General features: G+C 38.4%; 1 protein-coding gene across 1 annotated transcript in view; it reads right to left on the bottom strand.

Annotated features, from left to right (window-relative positions):
- Ckap2l (cytoskeleton associated protein 2 like) overlaps positions 1-26,367 on the bottom strand; it is a 44,668-nt gene that overhangs the window by 14,619 nt on the left and 3,682 nt on the right. Inside the window, exons 3-5 of the mRNA XM_074050270.1 lie at positions 25,148-25,199; positions 18,194-19,440; positions 14,299-14,503 (exon numbers count right to left, since the gene is read on the bottom strand). Coding sequence (XP_073906371.1) covers positions 14,299-14,503; positions 18,194-19,440; positions 25,148-25,199 — 1,504 coding nt within the window. The remainder of the gene's footprint in view (positions 1-14,298; positions 14,504-18,193; positions 19,441-25,147; positions 25,200-26,367) is intronic.

Below are 26,367 nucleotides of genomic sequence, written 5' to 3' on the forward strand. Positions count from 1 at the left end.
GCCTTCACCATGCCTCTTTATTTGGCGTTTAGGAGCAGGTGGCTGGATCTGGCATATAGAATCTCAGGAGTGTGGGTCTTGGGTCCAGAACTCCAATTTCAAGATTATAGCATGAGAGTAAAATGATGACTTTTTCATAAACATAAGGACTGAAAAAATTTGCAAATCATCTTTGAACTTACACCTATTTTTTTCAATTACTATTTTCATCATGAAATAAAAAAAATACCAAACATAGAAATGAGGGAAAATAAACATTGAATTATATAATAAAATGGTAGGCATAAGTTTAGATATATGAGTAATTGGTATAAATGCATAGGGGTTAAATTTGCTTTTTAAAAGCAGAGAGTTTCAAATTTGGTTTAAAAAGATTCCCTCTACACATGTATATGAGGCATTCCTAAAGCAAATCAACCTAGGAAGATTTAAAACTAAAGGGATGGAAAAAGATCGAGCAGACACATTCTAACAACAAGAAGCAGGTGTGATAAGATTAATATCAGACAAAAGAGAAATCAAAGCAAGTCATTAATTTTAATGTATCTAAACATAGCTTTGAAAAAAGAGGAAGCAAAAATTGACAGAAATGCAAAGAGAAATTGTTAATGAGTAATCACAATTCCAGAGAAATTTTGGTATAATTCTTTCAGAAAGCAATAGATCAAATAAACAAAAACAATCTATATTGTTTTCAAACACTTTTGAGATATTTACTAAAAGTGATCAGACATTAAGACAATTTCATTAAGAAAATAATTTTCTTAATTGTATGAAGAAAATTTCAAGAAGCATAATAAAGTATACTTTATCAATCACAATGCAAATATAATTGGAAATTAACATAAATATTGTAAGAAAACAAATACAAATCTGGAAATTAAAAGATACTCTTTTTTTTTGGGAGGGGGGATGAGGGTACAAGGTGGGTCGAGATAGAGTCTCGCTATGTAGTTCAGCCTGGCCTTGATCTTTTCATCTTCCTGCCTTAGCCTCTCCAATGCTGGGATTACAGATGTGCCATACCACATCTGGTGTGGTGGCTTTAAAAGATACTCTTCTAAAATAACTTGGGTTAAAGAAGAATTCAAACTGGAAATCTCAAGCCAATTGGAAATGAACATCAATGAGAACATATATCAATTATAGGTAAGCTACATAGCAAGCTATTGTCTCAGCTCTTCATCTACTTTTCAACCTGTGCTTTGTGATGCTGGAGCTGGAACTTTGTAGACTTTCTGCTGGACAGTAGCTCTCTACTGGGCTTTGCCAGTAGAGGACACTAGAAAGACTATAGGGATGGAGACTTCTATCTTCCCATCTGCTTTCATCACCCACCCTAGCAATGGTCTCTCACCCTGGCAGTGTAAGAGATGCTTAAATTGCTTTTGCTAAAAAGTACTAGCTCCTTCAAGGGCCTGTGAATTAACTAAAAGCAGAAAAAGTATGGCATCTCTCCTCCATTTTGTATCTGTCTTTGCTCTAAGCCATTCTCTCTGCAGTCACCTTGTAACCACCTTGAAATCAAGAAAGGACAGGAATGATCAATAACATCCTCATGACAAGGGACTGAAACTACCCCCAACAGTCGGCCCTCCTCAGAATGGACCACCTGCCAATTGACAGTAACAACTCTAGAACCTTTCCCAGAACAAGGACTAGACAATGACCAACCAGATCACACCTCTGACTGAACTGTTTGACTATGCATGCCTTTTGACCCAAAACTCATGTTTGTACCCCAAAGATGATTGAAGACGGGCTGAGTGCTTACTCTGCCTTTTCCCATGGCATGTCCCAAGCTGTTTAAGCCTCCTTTCTGCCTTCACCATGCCTCTTGGCAAATTAGGGGTGAGTGGGTGGACCTGGCATACGGAATCTCAGGAGCTTGGGCCTTGGGTCCAAAACTCTGGTTTCAGCAGCAGAAGTTGGTTCTAATCTGACATTCACAGATCCCACCTGACTGTGCCTTTGGAGGCAGGCACACCAACTGGGTAGCAGTCTTTCCTCAAGGTCTGAGTCCAGGCCAACAGGGCCCCCAGCAAGACCACTCCTCTAGACCCTGCTTGTAACAGGGGCTTAAAAATCTGCTTTTGCTGAGGAGCACTGTCTCCTTACTTGGGCCCACAAATTAACTAAAGGCAGGAAATGGGTGGATTATTGCAATGACTCTTTTCCATAGAGATAGAAGGAATAAATGGCAGTGGGGAAAATGTAATGGTGACTACAAAAGATTGTAGCCAGCTTGCATCCTGGCTAGTTTACTCTGTTTGTTAATTAAACTGTCATTCTTTCCCTCTCTGTCTATATGCTAGAAAGTCCAAAGTTAACTCCCTTTACCAATTAAATCACATAATCTTCTATCCCTTATCTCTCTGGCCACCAGAGAAGTAAATCTGTCAGTCATGACATACAGCTTTGGAGATGTGGCACCAGACACCTGGAGAGAGAACCAAAGCCAGAAGCCACTCTGAACAAGAATTTATCACATAGTTAAGCTGAGCCCCCTGAACTCCCCTTTAAAAATCAGATGACAGTGCTTTGAGAGGTTGACTCTCCCTGTCCTCTTCTTCATCTGACGAATAATAAATCCTATTTCCTTTCTTCAACCATCCTGCTCTTATTATTTGTGAATTGGTGTTGAGGCCAGGGGACCAGCTTTCTGGTAGCATGCTGTGTAGTATATCTTGATTAGTTGCAGTTCTATATCCACCAGAGTTCTTTCTCCTAGTGAATTTTGTGAAATGTATATTTAGTCTTCCTCTATTTTCTGGCATACAACTTCTAAAATCCTTAGAAGGTCCAAAGTAATAGATGTCTTTTTGTATGCTAATGAACTGATTAATGGCTGGCAGCCCATGGTAGCTTCAGGATGAACTCTTTCACTGCAAAGACCCAAGAAGAATTAAAGGGTTGGGACTTCCAATCCTACCCCACCTGTCCTCTGGGGAGGAACTGAAGGTTAAGTTGATCATCAATGGCCAACAATTCAGTCAATCACACCTAAGTAATGAAGCCTCCATAAAAACCAAAAAAGATGGGGGTTCAGAGTTTCAGATGGCAGAACATATGAGGATTCCTGGAGGGTGGTGCACTTGGAGAAAGCATGGAAGCTCTGTGCTCCTTTCCATTTCGTTGCCCTATGTATGTCTTCATCTTATAATGTCCTTTACAATAAACTGGTAAATGTAAGTAAAGTGTTTTCCTGAGTCCTACGAGCTGCTCTAGCAAATTAGTTAAACCTGAGAAGGGATTATGGCAACCTTTGATATATAGCCTGTCTGTCACAGGTAAAAGAACCTGGGTCTTGCAAGTGGCACTGGAGGTAGGGAAATCTTGGTGAGGCAGGACAGGTGAGGAAACAGGGAAACATTTATTATTAATATGAAAAGGAACAGACTCAGATATTAAAACCAGGAAGTAAAAACTATTAAAAAAAAAATAGAGCAGCAAACTTCCCTTCCCATTACCTTTTAGGAATCTGACTTCCTCTTTGAAATGTTAAGAAGCTGCAAGGCTCAAGGCTCTTTGAATGGGTAGAGAAAAATAGAATGCATGTCTTATAAAAGGAAGTCCTAAAACTCACCTATTGTTTCTGTGCTTAGTTTTGGACTAGATCACATATCCATGTTTTAGAAATAATAAACAGCACCCATCTTGACCTCCCAGAACCACCATCTAAGGATGAGGGGTTGCTGGACCTCCACTTGATGACTTCCCCTACTCAGGGCACAAAGAACCCACAAAAAGGACACATTTTCGAGCTTGTCTCCTATCCCTGCACTTCCAGCAGAAGGTTCTTTTTCCTTTCTTTAAATTTCTCCCTTCTTTTTTCCTGTTATACTAAAATAAATCCTTGTTAAAACTTCTACCTTGTTAGATTTGCCTTTGTGTGTGAAAAACCTTGAAATTCTTTTCATGTGTATGTAATTTCAAGTACCTTTGATTTTAGGTAGAAACTGGGAATCTGGAGGAATCCCTCCCCCCACCCCCACCCCTTTTCCCCTCATCCCATACAGAAGATTGGCAAACCAGAGCCAGGAGTTCAATCTCACAACGTATGGAAAATCTTTAGGTTTGGAAAGCATTTTATTTCCTTTTAACCATGGTAGAAGCTGTCTTTCATCTCTCCTACTCCACAGCCTACCCCTGTCTCTTCTCCTAGACTAGCCATGTGAGTGAGAACAGAGACAAAGATGAATGGGGGGAAAGGGGAGGAGAGAGAGAAGTGAGAAAGTTCTGGGAGAAGTCCTGCTCCAGTAGTTTCATGGCACCCATCATTTTTCTTAGCCTCCCAAGCTACTAATCATATGGTCCCAGGATTGAAACATAAAATCAGTTGGGAGGCTAAATGGCATGCGACTAAGCCCTCAAACTGTGGGTCTAATGCTGTTTCTAGGTAGATAGTATTAGAATTGAATTGAATTAGTGGTCACCCAGCTGGTATCCCCTGCAGAATTGATTGACTGCTTGATGTATGGGGAAATATTGCCACACATCCTGTCACAGAAGTACTTTGGTTGACTGCTGAGTGAGAATAGGAAAAACTTCTTTGTTTTTCCCCTTCTACCCTTAATCTCTATTCTGCTACAACCAGGGAGCGCTAGCTGCTTCAGGCATTACTGCCACTATTCCTCAGGCTCAGCACTGCTGTCAGCCTTGCGTGTGGCAGATGATGTCACTGTGTGCAGTGACATTACACTTTCTGATCCCCTCCCATTTTTGTACATCAGGCTCACAGTGTGCTCTCATTTCCAATAAGCCAGTGTCTGTGCCTTGCTGTGTCCAGAGTCTGCAGTGCTTAGAAATCTGCCACTAATTAACAAATGACCATGCCAGGATTAATACTGCAGCTGATTAGGGTGACTCTTGAGAGGTGTGGCTTACACTGTCTTCAGACAGTGGGAGTGTGCCAGTTACCCTTGGGGACCAACTTGATACCTACCACACCTTACTGGCCTCCTTCCTTTCCCAGTCTCATATCCTCTTTGTCCTCCCAGTTTGCCCTGAAAACCTCTTCCCAATAAACAACTTTAACACAAATCCTCCTCTTAGGATCTACTTTTAGGAAACCAACATTAAACACTGTGTATCCAATTCCCACATGACATTCTTTTTCTTGAGGTACTTGGTATAGTTTCTGTACTTGTGAATTGACCCTGACTGACAAGGAGTATTAGTCAAATCTGAGGGATATAAGAAAGTAAAATTTAGAGGCAAATTTATAGCATCAAACATATTTATAAGAAAATAAGACTGACTTACATCATGTAAGCTTTTAATTAAATTGCTAGAAAAAGAAAAATAAACATAATACATGCAGACACTGAGGCATGAGAAAAAAATAGTAATGAACCCCAAAAGATATCCTTTGAAAAGGATTATTCAGAAATCTGTTTTTTAAAAGGCAAAAAATTGCTACACAGGAGGCAGAGATAAGGAGGATCACACTTTGAGGCCAGCCCAGGGAAGTAGTTCATGAGATCCTATCTCGAAAATATCCAACACTAAAAAGGTTAGTGGGTGGGATTCCAAGATGGCGGCTAGAGGGAGGAAGCAGAAAGCGGGCCTTCTATAGTGAAATCTTGGAGAGATGCTGGAGACACACTTTGCAGGCATAATCACTGAGAAAAGACATAACTTTGACCCCTCCACACCTCCAGCCGGTGCAGAGAATCTCCACTTCATGTTAAACAGAGAAACAAGGAGGGCCCCCCGGCCGCCAGTCGCCGGTGCCCAGACGGCTTGGGAAGACGCAGACCAGGTGAGCTTTGCGGTACCGTGGTACTCCCACAGACAAGCCTGGGCCAGAGCAGCAAAGCCCTCCCCGGACAGACCGACCTCCACCCGGGGAAAAAAGAGAAACCGAGTAATAAGCAATAAGAGCAATAAAGATACACTGGAAAGAGGGTGGGGCGCACTGAGTGCTGAAGATTGGGGGAAGGGAATCTTTCCCGGGACTGTAAATAAACAAGCCGGGCGGGCAGGAGAGCCCTGGCGGGAGCCGGGGCACACACCCAGCAACCAGGAACGGGAAAGCTTGTGAGAGTGGCAAAGCTTGAGAGTGGTGGAGGGAGGAAAACGCCACAGGAGAGGAGGGAAGACCCACTTCCCATGTGAACTGTAAACAAACATGGCGGCTGGCAGGAGCAGCAGCAACGCCCAGTAATCAGGAGCAGGAAAGCTTGTGAAAGCAGAGGTGGGAGGAAAACTGCACAGGAGAGGGGGGAAGACCCACCTCCCACATGAATTGTAAATAAACACGCAGGCCTGAGAACGCGGGTGCAGTGTCACCTTTCCCAGTGCTTGGAAAGGGGAAAGCTTGTAGCAGAGGCTCACACACAGGAGAAATCTGAGCAAACAAAGCCTGCAGGACCAGGTGAGTGCTAAGCTCACCCCAGAGATCTGGATAAATAATGCCTCCAGCAATAGCAGGCTGACAGCAGCAGGCAGGCAAGCCACAGCTGCAGATTCCGTTCTCAGAACTGTCTCCAGACTCTTTTTTTTTTCTTTGCCTCCCTACCTTTGATGGGAGAACAACCGAATTACACCTGCAATCTGAAAAACTTACTGAAACTGTATTGCATTTGAACTTGGGACACTTGGTGGGGTTTTTTTTTGTGCGTGTGTGTGTGTGTGTAGTTTTGTTCTTCTTTATGCTTTTTTGTTCTTCTTTATTCTTCTTTGATGAGACAACTACAGAACAACATCTGAGGCACTATCTCCAGGATTGGAGACTGAGACTTCACTGCATTTGAACTTGGAGGTTTTTTGGTTTTTTTAAATTTTCTATTTTTTCATTTTATTTTAATACATTTTTATGAATAGATTTTTCTTTCATTTACTTATTTTTTATTTTTATTCTTACCTTTATTTTTTTATTTTTGATTTTCAATCCTCTCTCTGTCTCTCTAATGTCTGTTTGGCTTACTGTCGATTAGTACACTAAAGCTCCCTGTTTATACCTTTGAAATCTTCTTGTCTGACACCTTGTTCTGTTTTCTACCCCCAGTCTGTGTATTTGTTTTTCCCATTTCTTTAACTTCTTGCTTTCCATCTCAGCTCACCCTGCCATTCTAAATATTACCATTGTTATTATTACAAGCTAGAAAATATTTTATTGCACACGGTACAGGGACAGTAACAACACCAAAGACAATGACGGGAAGACAGAAAAAACAGGGAAACCAGTTTCTCCACAGCAAAAAATTAGTACAGGAACCAGAGGGGAATGAAGAAAACAGGTACTCAGATCCAGACTCCAACAAAATGAAGATAAACTATGCCAAAGGACCCAATGAAGCCCACAAGAATAATTTAAAAGAAGACATACTACAGGTACTCAATGAGAATTTTATAGAGATGATACTGGATAGGGTCAACCAAAATGTACAGGAGACACTCAAGAAATTCCAAGACAACAAAAATAGAGACTTTGAAAAAACAAAAGAAGAAATAAAGGAAACCATAGAAGCACTGTACAAACACCAAAGTGAAAGAGAGAACATGATAAATAAACAGATAAATGAACTCAGGACAAAAATAGACAACATTAAAGAGGAAAACCTCATTAAAAAGGATATGGAAAACCTCAGAAAAAAGAACGAAACAGAACTGCAAAACAAAACGGAAGGCCAATCCAGCAGAATAGAACAAACAGAAGACAGAATCTCAGAACTTGAAGATGAAATCGTAATTAAAGGAAAAACCAAAGAACTATTAATTAAACAACTCAAGACCTGTGAAAAGAAAATGCAAGAACTCACTGGCTCCATCAAAAGACCAAACTTGAGAATCATGGGCATCGAAGAAGGAGAAGAGGTGCAAGCGAAGGGAATGCGTAATATATTTAACAAAATAATAATGGAAAATTTCCCAAATCTAGAGAAAGATATTCCCATACAGATGCAAGAGGCCTCCAGGACACCAAACAGACCAGATCAAAATAGAACTACCCCATGACATATCATCATTAAAACAACAAGTTCAGAAACTAAGGAAAGAATATTGAAAACTGTAAGAGAGAAAAAACAAATAACATACAAAGGTAAACCCATCAAAATTACAGCAGACTTTTCAACAGAAACATTAAAAGCAAGAAGAGTGTGGGGTGAGATCTTCCAGGCACTGAATGAAAATAACTTCAACCCCAGGATACTCTACCCAGCAAAACTATCATTCAAAATAGATGGAGCAATAAAAGTCTTCCATGATAAGCAGAAACTAAAACAATATGTGACCGCAAAGCCACCACTACAAAGGATTCTTCAAGGGATTCTGCACACAGAAAGTGAAACCCAACTTAACCATGAAAAGGCAGGCAGCACCAAACCACAGGAAAAGAAAAAGCAAGACAGTAGAGAGTAACCTCAACTTAGGTACACACAATCAAACCTTCAAACAACTAAGACAACTAAATGACAGGAATCACCACATACCTATCAGTACTAACGCTTAATGTTAACAGACTTAATTCACCCATCAAAAGGCACCACTTGATGAAATGGATTAAAAAGGAAGATCCAACAATTTGTTGCTTACAGGAGACCCATCTCACTGACAGAAATAAGCACAGGCTAAGGATGAAAGGCTGGAAGAAGATTTACCAAGCCAATGGCCCCCGAAAACAGGCAGGAGTAGCAATACTTATCTCTGACAAAGTAGACTTCAAACCTACATTGATCAAACGAGATAAAGAAGGACATTCCATACTAATAAAAGGGGAAATAGATCAAAAGGAAATAATAATCATCAACCTGTATGCACCCAATGTCAACACACCCAATTTCATCAAATACACCCTGAAAGACCTAACAGCATATATAAACGCCAACACAGTGGTTGTGGGAGACTTTAACACCCCATTATCATAAATAGATAGGTCATCCAAACAAAAAATCAATAAAGAAATCCAAGATCTAAAATATGCAAGAGATCAAATGGACCTAGTTGATGCCTACAGAACATTTCATCCAACTTCTACCAATATACATTCTTCTCAGCAGCCCATGGAACTTTCTCCAAAATAGATCATATCCTAGGGCACAAAGCAAGTCTCAGCAAATATAAGAAAATAGAAATTATACCATGCATACTATCTGATCACAATGTAGTAAAAGCAGAACTCAACAACAAAAGTAAAGACAAAAAATATCAAACAGCTGGAAACTAAATAACTCATTACTTAATGAAGAATGGATCATCGATGAAATAAAAGAGGAAATTAAAAAGTTCCTGGAAGTCAATGAAAATGAAAACACAACCTACAAGAACATATGGGACACAGCTAAGGCAGTCCTGAGACTAAAGTTTATAGCCATGAGTGCATATATTAAAAAGACTGAAAGATCCCAAATCAATGACCTAATGATACATCTCAAACTCCTGGAAAAACAAGAACAAGCAAATCCCAAAACAAATAGGAGAGAAATAATAAAAATAAGAGCTGAAATCAACGAAATAGAAACCACAAAAACCATACAAAGAATTAATGAAACAAAAAGTTGGTTCTTTGAAAAAATAAACAAGATCGATAGACCCCTGGCAAACCTGATTAAAATGAGGAGAGAAAAAACCCAAATTAGTAGAATCAGGAATGCAAAAGGGGAGATAACAACAAATACCATGGAAGTCCAAGAAATCATCAGAGACTACTTTGAGAACCTATATTCAAATAAATTTAAAAATCTTAAAGAAATGGACAGATTTCTAGATACATATGACCATCCAAAACTGAACCAAGAGGAAATTAATCACCTGAATAGATCTATAACACAAAATGAAATTGAAGCAGCAATCAAGAGTCTCCCCAAAAAGAAAAGTCCAGGACCTGATGGATTCTCTGCTGAATTCTATCAGACCTTTAAAGAAGAACTGATACCAATCCTCCTTAAACTGTTCCATGAAATAGAAAGGGAAGGAAAACTGCTGAACACATTTATGAAACCAGTATTACACTTATCCCAAAACCAGGCAAAGACACCTCCAAAAAGGAGAACTATAGGCCAACTTCCTTAATGAACATTGATGCAAAAATCCTCACCAAAATAATGGCAAACCAAATTCAACAACACATCAAAAAGATTATTTACCATGACCAAGTAGGCTTCATCCCAGGGATGCAGGGGTGGTTCAACATACAAAAATCAATAAACGTAATAAACTACATTAACAGAAGCAAAGACAAAAACCTCTTGATCATCTCAATAGATGCAGAAAAAGCCTTTGATAAGATCCAACACCATTTCATGATAAAAGCTCTAAAAAAACTAGGAATAGAAGGAAAGTTCCTCAACCTTATAAAAGCTATATATGACAAACCTACAGCCAGCATTATACTTAACGGAGAAAAACTGAAACCATTCCCTCTAAAATCACAAACCAGACAAGGATGCCCACTATCTCCACTCCTATTCAACATAGTACTGGAATTCCTAGCCAGAGCAATTAGGCAAGAAGAAGGAATAAAAGGAATACAAATAGGTAAAGAAACTGTCAAAATATCCCTATTTGCAGACGACATGATCCTATACCTTAAAGACCCAAAAACTCTACTCAGAAGCTTCTAGACACCATCAATAGCTATACAAGGTAGCAGGATATAAAATCAACATAGAAAAATCATTAGCATTTCTATACACTAATAATGAGCAAACTGAAAAAGAATACATGAAAATAATTCCATTTACAATAGCCTCAAAAAAAATCAAATACCTAGGTGTAAACCTAACAAAAGATGTGAAAGACCTCTACAAGGAAAACTATACACTTCTGAAGAAAGAGATTGAGGAAGAGTATAGAAAGTGGAGAGATCTCCCATGCTCATGGATTGGTAGAACCAACATAGTAAAAATGTCGATACTCCCTAAAGTAATCTACATGTTTAATGCAATTTCCATCAAAACTCCAATGACATTCATTAAAGAGATCGAAAAATCTACCATTAAATTTACATGGAAACACAGGAAGCCATGAATAGCCAAGGCAATACTCAGTCAAAAGAACAATGCAGGAGGTATCACATACCTGACTTCAAACTATATTACAAAGCAGTAGCTATAAAAACAGCATGGTACTGGCACAAAAACAGACATGAAGACCAGTGGAACAGAACTGAGGACCCATATATGAAGCCACACAAGTATAACCAACTTGTCTTTGACAAAGGAGCTAAAAATATACGATGGACAAAAAGCAGCCTCTTCAACAATAACTGCTGGGAAAACTGGTTAGCAGTCTGCAAAAAACTGAAACTAGATCCATGTATATCATCCTATACCAAGATTAACTCAAAATGGATCAAGGATCTTAATACCAGACCACAAACTCTAAAGTTGATATAGGAAAGAGTAGGAAATACTCTGGAATTAGTAGGTATAGGTAAGAACTTTCTCAATGAAACCCCAGCAGCACAGCAACTAAGAGATAGCATAGATAAATGGGACCTCATAAAACTAAAAAGCTTCTGTTCATCAAAAGAAATGGTCTCTAAACTGAAGAGAACACCCACAGAGTGGGAGAAAATATTTGCCAGCTACACATCAGACAAAGGACTGATAACCAGAATATATAGGGAACTTAAAAAACTAAATTCTCCCAAAACTAATGAACCAGTAAAGAAATGGGCAAGTGAACTAAACAGAACTTTCTCAAAAGAAGAAATTCAAATGGCCAAAAAACACATGAAAAAATGCTCACCATCTCTAGCAATAAAGGAAATGCAAGTTAAGACCACACTAAGATTCCACCTCACCCCTGTTAGAATAGCCATCATTAGCAACACCACCAGCAACAGGTGTTGGCGAGGATGCGGGGGAAAAAGGAACCCTCTTACACTGTTGGTGGGAATGTAAACTAGTACAACCACTCTGGAAAAAAATTTGGAGGCTACTTAAAAAGCTAGACATTGATCTACCATATGATCCAGCAATACCACTCTTGGGGATATACCCAAAAGACTGTGACACAGGTTACTCCAGAGGCACCTGCACACCCATGTTTATTGCAGCACTATTCACAATAGCCAAGTTATGGAAACAGCCAAGATGCTCCACCACTGATGAATGGATTAAGAAAATGTGGTATCTATACACAGTGGAATTTTATGCAGCCATGAAGAATGAAATGTTATCATTCGCTGGTAAATGGATGGAATTGGAGAACATCATTCTGAGTGAGGTTAGGCTGGCCCAAAAGACCAAAAATCGTATGTTCTCCCTCATATGTGGACATTAGATCAAGGGCAAACACAACTATGGGATTGGACTTTGAGCACATGATAAAAGCGAGAGCACACATGGGAGGGGTGAGGATAGGTAAGACACCTAAAAAACTAGCTAGCATTTGTTGCCCTTAATGCAGAGAAACTAAAGCAGATACCTTAAAAGCAACTGAGGCCAATAGGAAAAGGGGACCAGGAACTAGAGAAAAGGTTAGATCAAAAAGAATTAACCTAGAAGGTAACACCCATGCACAGGAAATCAATGTGAGTCAATGCCCTGTATAGCTATCCTTATCTCAACCAGCAAAAACCCTTGTTCCTTCCTATTATTGCTTATACTCTTTCTACAACTAAATTAGAAATAAGGGCAAAATAGTTTCTGCTGGGTATTGAGGGGGTGGGGGGGGAGAGGGAGGGGGCGGAGTGGGTGGTAAGGGAGGGGGTGGGGGCAGGGGAGAGAAATGACCCAAGCCTTGTATGCACATATGAATAATAAAAGAAAAAAATAAATAAAAAAAAAATAAAAAGGGTTGGTGGAGTGGCTCAATTGGTAGTGCCTGGTTAGCAAAAAGAGTCCCTGAGTTCAAACCACAGTAGTACAAAAAAAAAAAAGAGGATTAAAATTTACTATAATTGGCTTAATAAATACAAACCTAAATAGACCAATGAGCATAGAAAAAAATAGAAAAAATACACAAACTTATCCCCCAAAGCACAGTCCAGATGATTTTATGGGTAACTTCTTACCAGACTTTCAAAAAAACAAAGTAAATCTCATGTTATACCAACTAATCTCAGAATATATAGAAAAAAAAAAAAAGGAAAATGTCCAACTCATTTGACAAAATATCAAGACTAGAAAATTTTAAGAAAAGCATAAAGAACATACATAAAATGTGAAGAAACATGTTTCATTTCTCTATGCACCTAATCTGTATGTACATGTACAAAAACTGGAGGGATAACTGGCAATGGTAGTTACCTTCAGAGAGCAGCTTGGGATATGTAAGTATGTGGAGTGGGGAGGCCTGGTAATTTATCTGTTGTATTGTTTGAAATGATTTTAATAAGAACAACGTACTCATGTGTTCTCTCATACAACAAAAACCAGAGAGCAAAAATTAAAAAAGAATTGAAGTTTAATTCCACAAAGGAGAAATAGTTAACATTTTACTGAATGTTGTGAAAATACTGAACTAATGGTTTTCTTTTTTTTGGCTGATGTCCAGTACTTCCAGTCAAAGAACAAAATGGGTTTGCTTTAGGAAAGGACCTCTGTATAGAAATCTATCCAATCATTTTTTTGTTAATATGGCTTTCATTCAGGGAATTTCCTAAGGCTCATACCCTTTGCCTACTGTCTACTTTATCGTGATCTATAGAATCCAACACAAAATTTAGATACCATTTCTAGCTATCAAGAGTATCTAGGATATTCCAACTGGATGTAGTCTTGTGGTTCACTTTCAGTTTCATATTTGAAGGCTAAATGTTTACTTTTTGAACCCTGATACCTGAAGAAGGCAAAGATAAAGCTCTGTTTGGATCCTCTGGAGCTGCACTAGCTTCTCTGTGTCTCAGTTTCATTTGTAAAATGGGCATAGTAATAGTTGTCATGGTAATTACATAAGATAAATATAAGTGAAATGCTAACAAAAGTGCCTGGCACACAACAGACACTATTTAAGTGCATTTCATCATTACTATTGCTACTATTACTCTATTTTAGAAGAAGTAGCTAGAGCTGTTGTGGTGTCACATACCTGTAATCCTGGCTACGACAGAGGTGGAGGCAGGAGGATTATGACCTGAAGCCAGCCCCCAGCAAAAGGGTGAGACCCTATATGAAAGATAAACTAAAGAAAAAGGGATGGAGGCATGGCTCAAGTGGTAGAGAGTCTCTGCCTAGCAAGTATGAAGCCCTGCCTGAGTTCAAACCCTACCGATACCAAAAAAAGAAAGAAACCCAAAACAAGTAGCTAAATTTCTACTTAGATGAAGGCAGTCTCTCCTGTGTTATATTTAAGAAAACATCCAAAGCTGGTTGAAAGTTCTGGGAGTTCACCTTCCTCACTCACCTCTTCAATGAGCTGCAGACATTTTGTCAGCGTGTTGTTAATTTTATTGGACAGTTCCAATTGTTCTTTCTTTTCTTCTTCTTTTTCGATGCTCTTCCAGAATGATATATTCATTTCCTCTATTATTTTTCTTTTAGTTTTAAATTCCATAGGAGGCCGTTTGTAGACTTTCCCCTTCGATTTCTTCCATTCTTCCAGTTGTTTCCTGTTATGCAATTAAAGGGAGAGGTGGTTTTAGTTTTTTTTTTTTTTTTTAAACACAGTCTAGCTTCTAAAGTATATGATATGTAAAGATTGTGTATAAACAAGCCTGACTATAGACAAAGTCAGGAGAGTGGAATTAAGAAACCACCTACAAATGGGCAATGTCAGCATGGGGTCCATCCATCCACGGGAAGGCAGGTGTCAGGATTATTAGGATCATACATAGGGGGCCAGCACTTGTCTTCAGATACCTTTACTTTCACTTCATTATTCCTTTTCATTATTTTTCTCTAAAGGTTTCATTTCTTCATCTGCTATCTTGCACACTTACTTTCCTAAAACAGCCCTTCACCTCTGATATCACTGAATCAGCACTCCATTTCTCTCCCACCAGATGTTTTGTCAGTCAACCAGACTCACCAAATCTGCATTCTGCTCTCAACAAGGGCTTGGTGCACAAAGTAATCCACTTTACCCAGTTCCTTAGCCCTCTCCTGACCACATACTACTCTCTTTCTTTTATAAATTAGATCAATAATTTCAGGGCTCTTTTCTTAATTTTTTAAAAAATTATTTTGAGATGAGGCTTACCTGAACGTTCAATCTTCCTGCTTCTACCTCTTTAGTGCTGGGACTACAGGCAGGTGCTACCATGCCTAGGCTTTGGGGATGTTTTCTTAAGTAGCTGGTTGCTGGTGGTAAAAAGTCCTAATCCTCCCTCTCCTCCACTATTCACATTCCCCACTCCCGCTTCTAAGCAGGAAATAGACTACTACTTCTAAGCAGGGTGTGGTTGCACATGTAGACCAGTATTTAGATGTATGCATTCTTGCTTTGTTAAATTACAACCTATGTATTAATGACCTGCAAATGCACATTTTGATTCAGCTCTTTCCTTGGAGTCTCAAACTTTGAAATTACACTGCCTAGTTTATCTTTTATTTGATGTCTGACAGGCATTTCAATTTAATATTGTCCGAAACAAAGTTCTTGATTTCCATCTCTAAATCTTTTCATGTTCTCAGTTTTCCTTATTTTGATAAGTAGCACCTCAGTCTATTCAGTTTCAAGGTCTACAACTTGGAGCTGTCTTTGAGTAGTCATCTTTCCTTCATATTCGATGCATCATTGTATAGATTAACACTCTTCTATCCACGCTACCACTATACTGGGCCATCATTGTTACTTTCTGTTTGAAATGCTGCAGCAGCCTTCCCATTTAATCTCCCTGCTGCTACTCTAACCCTTTTCAGAGTCACTCTGCATATGGTAGCTGATCTAAAACGTAAAGCAGATTGTGTCACTGCCAAGGACTTCCCATGACTCTTGGAATAAAATTCAACATGTTCTCTACAGCTGAAATGCACAGTGTAATTGGGTTACTTCTTACCTCTCTAACCTCATGTCACACCACTCTCCCTCTCACTCAAGGAGCTCTTGCATCCTTTCAGGTTCTTGAACCATGTGCATTCCTGCCTCAGGGTTTTATGTCTTCAGTCCTCTGCTCAAAACATACCTACCTCAACAGTAATTATCTGTAATTATTCTGTCATATTTACTCAGCAAGCTGATTTTCTGTCCTATCCACTAGGACGCAAGCTCTCTGAAGACCGGAATGGATGTCCAGTGCCTAGCACACAGTACCTGTTATACTCAGGTGTTCACACACTTTAAAGTGTATGATTGTGTGAATATAAATGCATGAAGTCATGTAATCATATAATCAAGATATAAGATAGCCCAACACCTTCAAAAATTCCCTCAGGCTATTTGGTAGTCAACATTAACCCTGACTCCCAGTTCTTGGAAATCACTGATCTGCTTTTTTTGTCCCTATAGTTTTGCCTTTTCCAGAATGTCAGTAAGTATCATTATTATTTTTTAAAGAGGTACTGAACTTACAGCCTTGTTCTTGCTAGTTAGGCATTCTACCACTTGAGCCATGCCTCCAGCCCTTTTTTGCTTTAGTTATTTTTCAGGTTGAGTCTCGTGTTTTGCTTGTGGCCAGCCTCAGACCATAATCCTCCTACCTATCTCCTTCCACATATGAGTCTTGCTAACTTTTTGCCTGAGTTGGCCTTGAACTGAGATCTCCATCTCCTGAGTAGCTGGAATTACAGATATGAGCCACAGTGCCCTGCTTCAATAAGTAATTTTCAATAAATGAATGTCATTAATCCTTTTGTTTCTCTGACCCTAGAGTATAATCCATACTATGCTTATTTCAGTCTGGATTGCTCCTCACTAACTTTCACTCTAACCACCTACTTAAAAAAGTGTTACTTCTGTTATTAAGTAACAGAAATTGAGACAGGAAATATGTGTTTCCTTCATGTCCCTGCCATTCTTCCTATCTCCTTAGCCTTCCTTCTAATCATAAATGAAGAGGGAACCTTCCTTTTCTAAAGTCAACTTGCTCCTAGGACTTCAATACCACAATTTTATTTCTCTAGTACTTTCCCCATATACCCCAAACCATAAGTCTATAAGGGTGGAGACTTGTCTGTGTCATCACTCTAACTCCTTTCTAACACCTGGCACTTCGTGGGTGCTGAAGGAACATGTGGGAACAAGTGAATGGACTGAACCTTTTCTACTGATTCTACCTTTTTTGTAATCAAACATGCTCAACATGTTACACGCTGTCTTATGACCACTCTCCTCTGTTGTCTGATATAGGTTGGGAAAGAGACTATGACTTCCTCATTCACCAGCTCAGGGTGTCTGCACTCAATTTTCCTTTTGTTCAGGTCTTGTCCTTCTTGTCAACACCCTTAGGTCTCAGCTCAGATGTCACTGTTGGAATTACCTCTCCTGACCCTTTTATCTGGATTGGTCATCCCAGTCCTACCCTCTTTATTTCATCATCTTAAATTATTTTCTGTCTCTGCAAGAGGGCAAAGAGGTTACTGGTAGTATTCAGGACTGTATCCTGAGACTAAATCCTGTCCCTCCTTTCCCTGCTGTACCTTTTAGCTATCATCTAATTTTATATGCTTCTTTCACCCTTGTCAGGAATGTTCTTATTCCCTATTACAACCATGTATGCACATGTGCTTCTCTTGGGAGAGTCACTTGCATTTTGAATGTACTTTGTATTCATTTTATCTGGTCTTGGGCAGAAAATGTACAAAATCCTTTGTCTCAGTTTCAAGCATCATGCACTTTAATACTGAGCCTCAGCAATCTGAGATCCTGATTTCTATCATCTGAATATTGCATTTGAACAACTGTTTCTATGTTTGAGCTGACTTCAAAACTTACTTGGTCCAGACTCATGGCAGCTTTCTACTCTTTTCCTGATAACTTAATTGGACTCAGTCACTGGCCTGCTTGACAAGAAACTACCACCTTCCATTTCCTAGCTAGGTGAGCTCACTTTTTGAACTGTTTTTAACCCTCTTGCTCTATTTCTGTTTAGTTTCTGCATATTTCTTGAGTATTCTACATGTGCAACCCAATATACTCACTTATTCTGTGTTTCAACTTTTTAAAAAGTATATAGATAATTAAAGAATGACTTATAACGTGTTTGTATCACCTATCTCTGTCAAGTCTTAAAACTTCTTATAGTTGCTTCAAATCTTTTTTTTTTTTGGGCTGTAACTAATATTAACTTAGGAACTATTTCCTGACCAAATATTTTGTCCAATTATCTTAAGTCACAAAATTTGGAATTCAAACAATGTACCTTCGATCCTCTGCCGTTGTGTTCTTTTTAATATTTGGATTAGTTTGGGCACCATTTGGGACTCCTCTTCCATTTATGGTTGTGATACCAGCTTGAGTTCTGGGAGCTGTTTTGTTCAAAAAACGGTTCTGAGGAAGAGCCTTTTTCAACTTGGATTCCAAAGTCTGTGTGTTTTGTTGAAGGATGTTATTGAATTTATTGCCATTGGTTCTATTTGCTTTTGTGCTAGGAGTGCTTAGGATGACTGAATTAAAGCTGCCAGTTGTCAAATTAGGCTTCTGGTCTGTGTCTTTTGATTTTTGCAGAACACATGATTTCTGGGGTCTAGGATAAGGGTGCAAGGTCTTCTGATCTTGCTTGATGTTTGGATGTCTGTTGTTATGTTCTCTCTGAATCAAGTTTGGATATGTCCTAGGTTTGGTATGTTCTACTTTCTGTTCAGTAGCAGGGTATGACTGTAACTTAGTTTCATTTGGTCTTCCACATTTATTCCTGTAAATTATTAAATCCTTGGCCACTGATTTATTGCATGCTTGAGTCCTAGTAAGGGTCTGAATAAAGTGAGGGGGAACTGTCCTTGGGGGTTTTTCTCTTGGCCTTGCAAGACATGCAACTCTAGAGAGTTGCTGTGACTTTACTGGTAGAGTCCTGATTTGTGTTTCTCCAATAAGTTGTTTATTAACCCTGTCTTTCAAAACAGCACTATTAACTGAACTTTTGCCCAAGACCTGTTTAGGACCCAAACTGCTCTTGGTTTGATTATAAGAGTCAGTCTTTGGCTTGCTTATGTTACATAATTCAGAATCTGTCTTCTGCAAACCTTTTGATAAGGTTTGAGGCAAGTTCTCTTTGTTCAGTTCATTGAGAAAGCCATCCAAAGAACTGTTTTCAACATGGGTATTATCCACAAAGTCTGTACATTTAGCATTTCCTTGATCTGTTCCCTGCTGTTTTGCGGTTTTCCATTCTTGTGTGATAGGTGATCTAATGGGTTTTTTTGACAGTTCTCTTGCAGTGGATGATCCAGCTTCATGCTGCTGATGACTCTTGCTGGACAGTTTATAGTTTGGGTTAGCAGAAGCACATGTTGAAGTCAGTCTTTTATTCAGAAGTTTTGGTGGCTCCAATTTTGGCTTCTGGGATCCTGTGATATTGGCTGATCTGGGCTGGATTTTAATGGTGACGGGCCTTGTAGATTTGACAGGCAAAACAGCATTGTTGGTAATACCCTTTTTGGGTCTAATACTCTGAAAAGACAAAGAAAAATATGCTTAAAAATTTGTAACAGTAGATCACTGTTTTTAACATAAGGAAGAATTGAGGAGGGGGGAGGGATGGAAGTGGGAGGCAGAGAGATGGATGGTATATCTACATGGCTATATTGGGATTACTCCTTGGCCCCAACTTTATATCCATCTCAGATCTCTGCATCACTGCTTATTGGAAAAGTGGGAATGTTGATATGAAAGCTTCAAAATACCTGATATTTTGGTATATTTTTCATGTGCATTTAATAAAACAGATGTAATTCACATACTACAAAACTCCCATTTTAAAGCCTACATCTCTCAGCAGGTTTAGTATATTTACAAGGCTGTGCAACAATCACTACTACCTAATGCCAGAATGTTTTCATTGCCTCAGAAAGGAATCTGGTACTTAGCTGTGTGCAGTGGTTCATGCCTATAATCCTAGCTATTTGGGAGGTGGAGATTGGGAGGATCTTGGGTCAAGGTCAGCCCTGACAAAAAGTTCACAAGACCCCCATCTCAACTGGAGGTGTGTGCCTGTCATCTCAGCTACATGGGAAGCATAAATAGGAAGGTCATGGTCCAGGCTAGTCCAGGCATAAAGCAAGACCATATCTCAAAAATAACCTAAGGAAAAAAGGGGCTGGGGACATTGCTCAAGTGATAGCAATTCACCTGACTCACAAGCTCAAGGCCTTGAGTTTAAACACCAGTACTGCCAAAAAAAAGAAAGAAGAAACTTGGCAACCACTGATCAACTTTCTGTTTTTATATATCTATTGATGGACCTGTCACATATATAGACTAATACAATGTATGGCTTTTGTGTCTGGTTCCTTTTACTTGCCATAATGTTTTCAAGATTCACCCATGTTGTAACAGTACTTTATTATTTTTTCAAAATTTAACAACCTTTAATTTTTAGAGGATTTTTTAAGTTCATAGCAAAATTGAGCAGAAAGTACAGAGCTTCAATAGGCCCCATTCTTGTACATTGCTTTTTAGAGTCAAATGATATTCCATATATGGTTATAATTATTTTGGTTATTCATTCATCAATCAATGAACATTTAGATTGTTTCCACTTTTGGGGTGTTATGAATAATGTTGTTATGTGTATGTTTTCAATTTTTGTAGGTATATACCTAGAAGCAGAATTATTGGTTCATATGGTAAACTGCTTAACTTTTGAGGAACTGCTGCACCGTTTTCAAAAGTAGCTGTATCAGTTTATATTCCCACCTACCATATATGAGGCTTCCAATTTCTCCACCTCTTTCCCAACACTAGTTATTATCTATCTTTTTAAATATAGCTATTCTAGTAATTGTGAAGTGGTATCTCATTGTGGTTTTGATTTACATTTCCCTGAGAGTTAATGTCGAGCATTTCTTCATGTTTTTATTTTCTTTTGAGAATTATCTCTTCAGATCCTTTGCACACTTTAAAACTGGGTCATTTGTCTTTTAACTGGTGAGTTGTGAGAGTCATGTATCCTGGCTACTAGATCCTTTCAGACATATGACTCGCAAACACTTTCTATATCTGGATTTAGCCTAACCTTTTATATACCTAGAAGCAGAATTATTGGTTCATATGGTAAACTGCTTAACTTTTGAGGAACTGCTGCACCGTTTTCAAAAGTAGCTGTATCAGTTTATATTCCCACCTACCATATTATAGGTGGTAGAACTGGTCATGCAGTTTCAATTATTCCAGTGAGAGAAAAACTGGGCTTAGAAGAGTTATCAGGCTAGCAACTGATATGTAAATATACAACATCAGAACTGGAAGAGACTTTAAAAATCATTAAATTCTTTGTCTGAAAGAGAAAGTGAGCTGCCCAAGGCTAGGCAGGGAATTGGGGGCTAGGTTGGTGCTTGAACTTCAGTTTCTGAGCCCTGGTCTCTGACTTTTGTTCTCTTTCAACCAACCTCAAAACTGATAGGTCAAATTGAAAAAAACCAAGACAAAGCATAAAAGAAGGAACGACTGAGTCAAACCGAATTTGCTATTTTCAGTCTGGGCATATGAAACAGGAAAAAGGACAAAATTCACAAAGGATGTAACTAGGGCTGGAATTAAGAGAAATTCATTGAACGGTGACTGTATAATAGACACTGTGTTGGGCTCTAAGGGGACAAAAGATGAGATCACACTTCCCCTGAGGACTTCTAAGTGAAAAGACATAACCACAAGAAAATTATGATATAATGAAATAAGGGCCACCAAAGCAACTGGCAAAGATTGTGGACTATACCTTATCAGTGGTTTTCAAACATTTTTGTTTATATACATGTAGAATAATTTTAACAAACTCAGAATTGTTTATGTATTTGATATTATTTATTGCTAGAATGAGATAGGGTTGTGCATCATTTTTATTCCTTTTCCTTCTGATAAGTAGATGGGATTAGAAGATGTTTGTTACAGCAGGAACACTATTGTTTTGAGCAAATCTGGAGGTTTGTGCTAAAAATCTCTCAGTCAAAAATAATCTGGCTGGATGTGGTAGTGGGTACGTGTAATTCCAGCTACTAGAGATGCAGAGATTGGAAGGATTGTGGTTCAAGGACAGCCCAGGCAAAAAAAGTTGGTGAGACCTCCATGCCAACAAAAAGCTGGTATGGTGGCGTGGTTTATAATCCCAGCTACAAAGGATGCATAGAAGGAAGATTGTGGTCCAGGAGAGCATAGGCAAAAACACATGAGACCCAATCCGAAAAATAACTAAATCAGAAAAGGGCTGGGGGCATAGCTCAAGAGGTAGAACATCTGTCCAGCAAGTGTTGAGGCCTTGCAAATCCTAGGATCACCAAAAACCAAACCAAACCACACCAAAAAAACTTGTGTTCCACCAGCTGATAACTTTGAATGCAAAGGATTGAAAGCCACTTGAGTGGCAAAAGGCTTTCTTATCATCAACAACACTATTTCAAATTGTCCCTTGATTTTGTACTTTGCAGGTATTTCCATCACAAGGTAAAAGTACTAATATTAGGGATAAAGAGCTGGGGGCATGGCTCAAACAGTGGAGCACTTTCTAGCAAGTGCAAAGCTCTGAGTTCAAACCTTAGTACTGCAAAAAACAAACAAAAAAATCACAAATAAAACCAAATGGATGAGTAGTATACCTATAACAGGCAGAGAAAGAAAGAACTGAAAAGTGGAAGAAGGATGAAGGTGCCAAGAGAAGAGGGAAAACAGAAACTGCAGTTGAGGCATATTCTACAACAAATCAATTTTAGGAAAAACTGTAATTGAAAGATGAAGATCTGAAATTGATTCTGTTGGAATGTGTGGCTTCATAGTCATTATGCACCTCTGGAGGAACACATATCCCATTCTATAGGCATTATTAATCATGCCTCAATATTTCTTAATTAATCCTTTCAAACAGCTCTACAAGATGTCTCCTATTATACTCATTTTACACATACAGTTAAATAACTTACCCAGGTCACTTAGCTATAAAATGGAGTTAGGATTTGGACCCAGACAATTCTAAACTATTATACATTACTGTTTCTCAACAGATTTAAGAATATCTGGTTGGTTATATTGAAATTCCTGCACAGGAACAGAAAATGAAAAACTTTTCATATTCCTGTTAGGGGTAGCACTGTAGTAAGGGTATCCTGGAAAAGTTCTGTTCATGTATCTTTACTGGCTGCATAATTTGTCCAAGTACTTAATCTCTCTGGGCCTCAGTCTTCACATTTGTAAAATGGGCATAATAATATTAACAATAATATCTATCTTCTAGAAGGGGTGTCATATGTTCTCCTTTTCATAAGACAGTTTTGATTTAGGCTTTTGGGTCCAACATAATCATTAGTAGCACTTCTTTTTACTCTTAAAGGTGGTCTGGCTTGACCTCTAAATCATATGGCCCACCTTCTTACAGGCCTATTTTAGTACTGAGATAATGTATATAACTCACCCAGTACCTTGAATAACAGTAAGTACTCAAAAGTTAACTGCTGATATGTACCAAAAGTGTTTTATAAAAGTGTGTTATATAAGTCTAACAATGTCTATGACTTACATAGCCTTTTTAGTTTCTACTAAATTCTAAAATTTCCTGCCTTATTTTATTTTTATCTTTACAACTATATAAAGCAGATAAGGTGGATGCTACCCTCATTTAAGACATGATTTACTGAAGTCATTATTATTGCCATAAGAGAAAGCCTCTGGGAACTTGATGAGGGCCCTTTCCAGATTTTTTCCTTTGCAATTTGCACCACACGCTGGTGCAATATGCCTAAAGTAGAAATATAACCAAGTGCTTCCTCACTGTTCATATCATTGCACACTAATTTTGCCTTACATACATTTTTTTTAATACTCCACAGTATCCAACTATGTCATGCATACAAATGGCACATGTCCATAGAGGCACACAGATGCCCATATGCATATAAATGTTTATATGTATACATGTGTGAATATGTATGTGTATGCATACATATAGTGATGGAATAATGAAAACTTATTAAAATTGGTACAACTATCTCACTGTCGACAACACAAAGCACATTAGAACTTCAATAAAACTATAGTTTTAAAAATTAGAGATGGGATTTTTATGGGTAACTTTATTGCAGAAGAACACTAATTTCTTCCATTTAAACCTTAAGTATATTAGATACTTTATCATTCTATCCACAGCCTAACTGAACTGAATTGATTAGGAAGCATTTTTTTTTTTTGGTGATACTGGGGGCTTTGCATTTGCTAGGCAGGTGCTCTATTGCTTAAGCCACACCTCCAGTTCTTTTTGATCTGGTTATTTTGGAGATAGGCTCTAGCTTTTTGCCTAGGTAGGCCTGGACAATGATCTTCCTGCCATCACTGGGATGACAAGCATGTGCTACCATGTCTTATAAACAACGCCCTCTCCCTAAGCCCAGCTATTGGTTGAGATGGGGTCTTGCTAACTTTTTTGCCCTGGCCTTGAATCCCACAAATCTCAGCCTCCCAAGTAGCTAGGATCGCAGGTGTGAGCTACTAGTACCTGGCTTAGAAGTATATTCTTGTTAAACAGCTTAGAATATTCAGCATAGGTGTTACTTATTTAGTATGGTGGTGGAGATCAAACCCAGGGCTTTGGGCATAGTAGGTAGGTGTTCTACCACTGAGCTACACCCTAGCCCTAGGTGTTGTCTTTTAATGACTGTGGTGCTGCTTAACTTTATGGCAGTATAGCAGTATATCAGAGTGGTTAAGAGCTTCTGACACTCTACTGTCACTTTGTAGCTACACGATCTTGGGAAGCTATTTTACTTTTCTATGACTCAGTTCCCTAATTTATAAATTGAGGCTACCAATAGTATTTACCCCGTAAGGTTGTGAGGACTGAATGAGTTAATGCAAACCAATAAGTAACAGGTCCATACTAAGTATTTGACAAATGTTAACTATTAAGAGGCCCAAAACTTACTTAAGGTTTTTTTTTTTGCTACAAAATTAAACTACAATATGCTGTACTTTTTTCTTTTTTTTTTTTTTCAGTACGGGGGTTTGAACTCAGTACCTCATACTTGCTAGGCAGGCGCTCTACCATAATCAAAGTGCTCTTACATTTAAGAGAAATTATTTGAAATACATGTTCTTCAGGCTGCTAGTATCTTTATTATTTTATTACTTACCAATCATACTTTCGCAATGGGTATTTCTTTAAGGACTAATTTCTACTTACTGAGTTAGAAGGTGGTGGATTCGGGCAGGTATTCTTGGCTTTTAGATAAGGCCTGAAAAGACAAAATAAAATTAATACTTAATACAAAGGGATCAGCAAGGCTTAGGAATTGCAGTGATTAAAAATTATAATTAAAATTCTCAATCATTAGAATTTCTGTATATGGTTAAAATAATTCAAAATTATAAAGCAAGTCTCATTTTTCCTTCCTGGTCCTGTATTCTCCTCTTCCAGATCACAACTGCTCTTACCCAAAAGTTTTTGTGATCCTTTCAGAGATATCTTATGAATAAATGTGTTATCCTAAAAATATTAATGCAATATATCTGATTTCTTCATTTAAGCATCATTCTTTGACACTGCGATATGCCAGATATGCCAGAAATAGACAATTATCTGCTTCTTTAAAAAACTTCTTTGTTATATCTACAAATGGTGGATTTTTAGGAGGAAAAAGTGATATACAGTAGACCCTCCACATCCATGGGCTCCACATCTGTTGTTTTTATCAATCTCTGATCAAAAAATATTTGAAAAACAAGGGTTGGGGATGGGGGGGCTGGCTCAAATGGTAGAGCACCTGCCTAGTAAGTGTGAGGTCACAAGTTCAAATTTCAGTGCATCCCCCTCCTCCAAATTTGAAAAACAAACTGAATCTGTATTGAACACGTACAGACTTTTCATGTTATTATTCCCTAAGTAAAACAATATAATTATTTTCATAGCATTTACATTGTAATAGGTATTGTAAATAATCTACAAATGATTTAATGTCTATGGAAGGATTGTGTAGATTACATGCAAATACTATGCCACTTTAAATAAGGGACTTGAGCATCTGTGGATTTTAGTATCTGTGGGGAATCCCAGATTCAATCTTCCATGGATACTGAGGCATGACTGAAATTAAAAAACAAGGACACAATATGAAACCTAGGTAGTGAGACAAAAACACAAAAAAGGGAGAAAAGAGCAGAATTTAGAAAGATTCAATCTCCATGGACCAAAATAATTGCTAGACTAACTGGGGCTTTGATCATCTAGAACATAAGCTTTTGGAAGACAGGGACCTCTCTATTTTATTAAGTACCATATATCTGGGAGAGGTGACACGCATCTTAATAACAGCCCTCAGAAGGCTGGGGCGGGAAGATCATGAATTTGAGGCTGGCCTGGGCTACATGGTGAGTTCTAGACCAACCTGAACTACACATTAAGAC

This window comes from Castor canadensis, chromosome 12 (genome assembly GCF_047511655.1).
Source record: "Castor canadensis chromosome 12, mCasCan1.hap1v2, whole genome shotgun sequence".
NCBI lineage: Eukaryota > Metazoa > Chordata > Mammalia > Rodentia > Castoridae > Castor > Castor canadensis.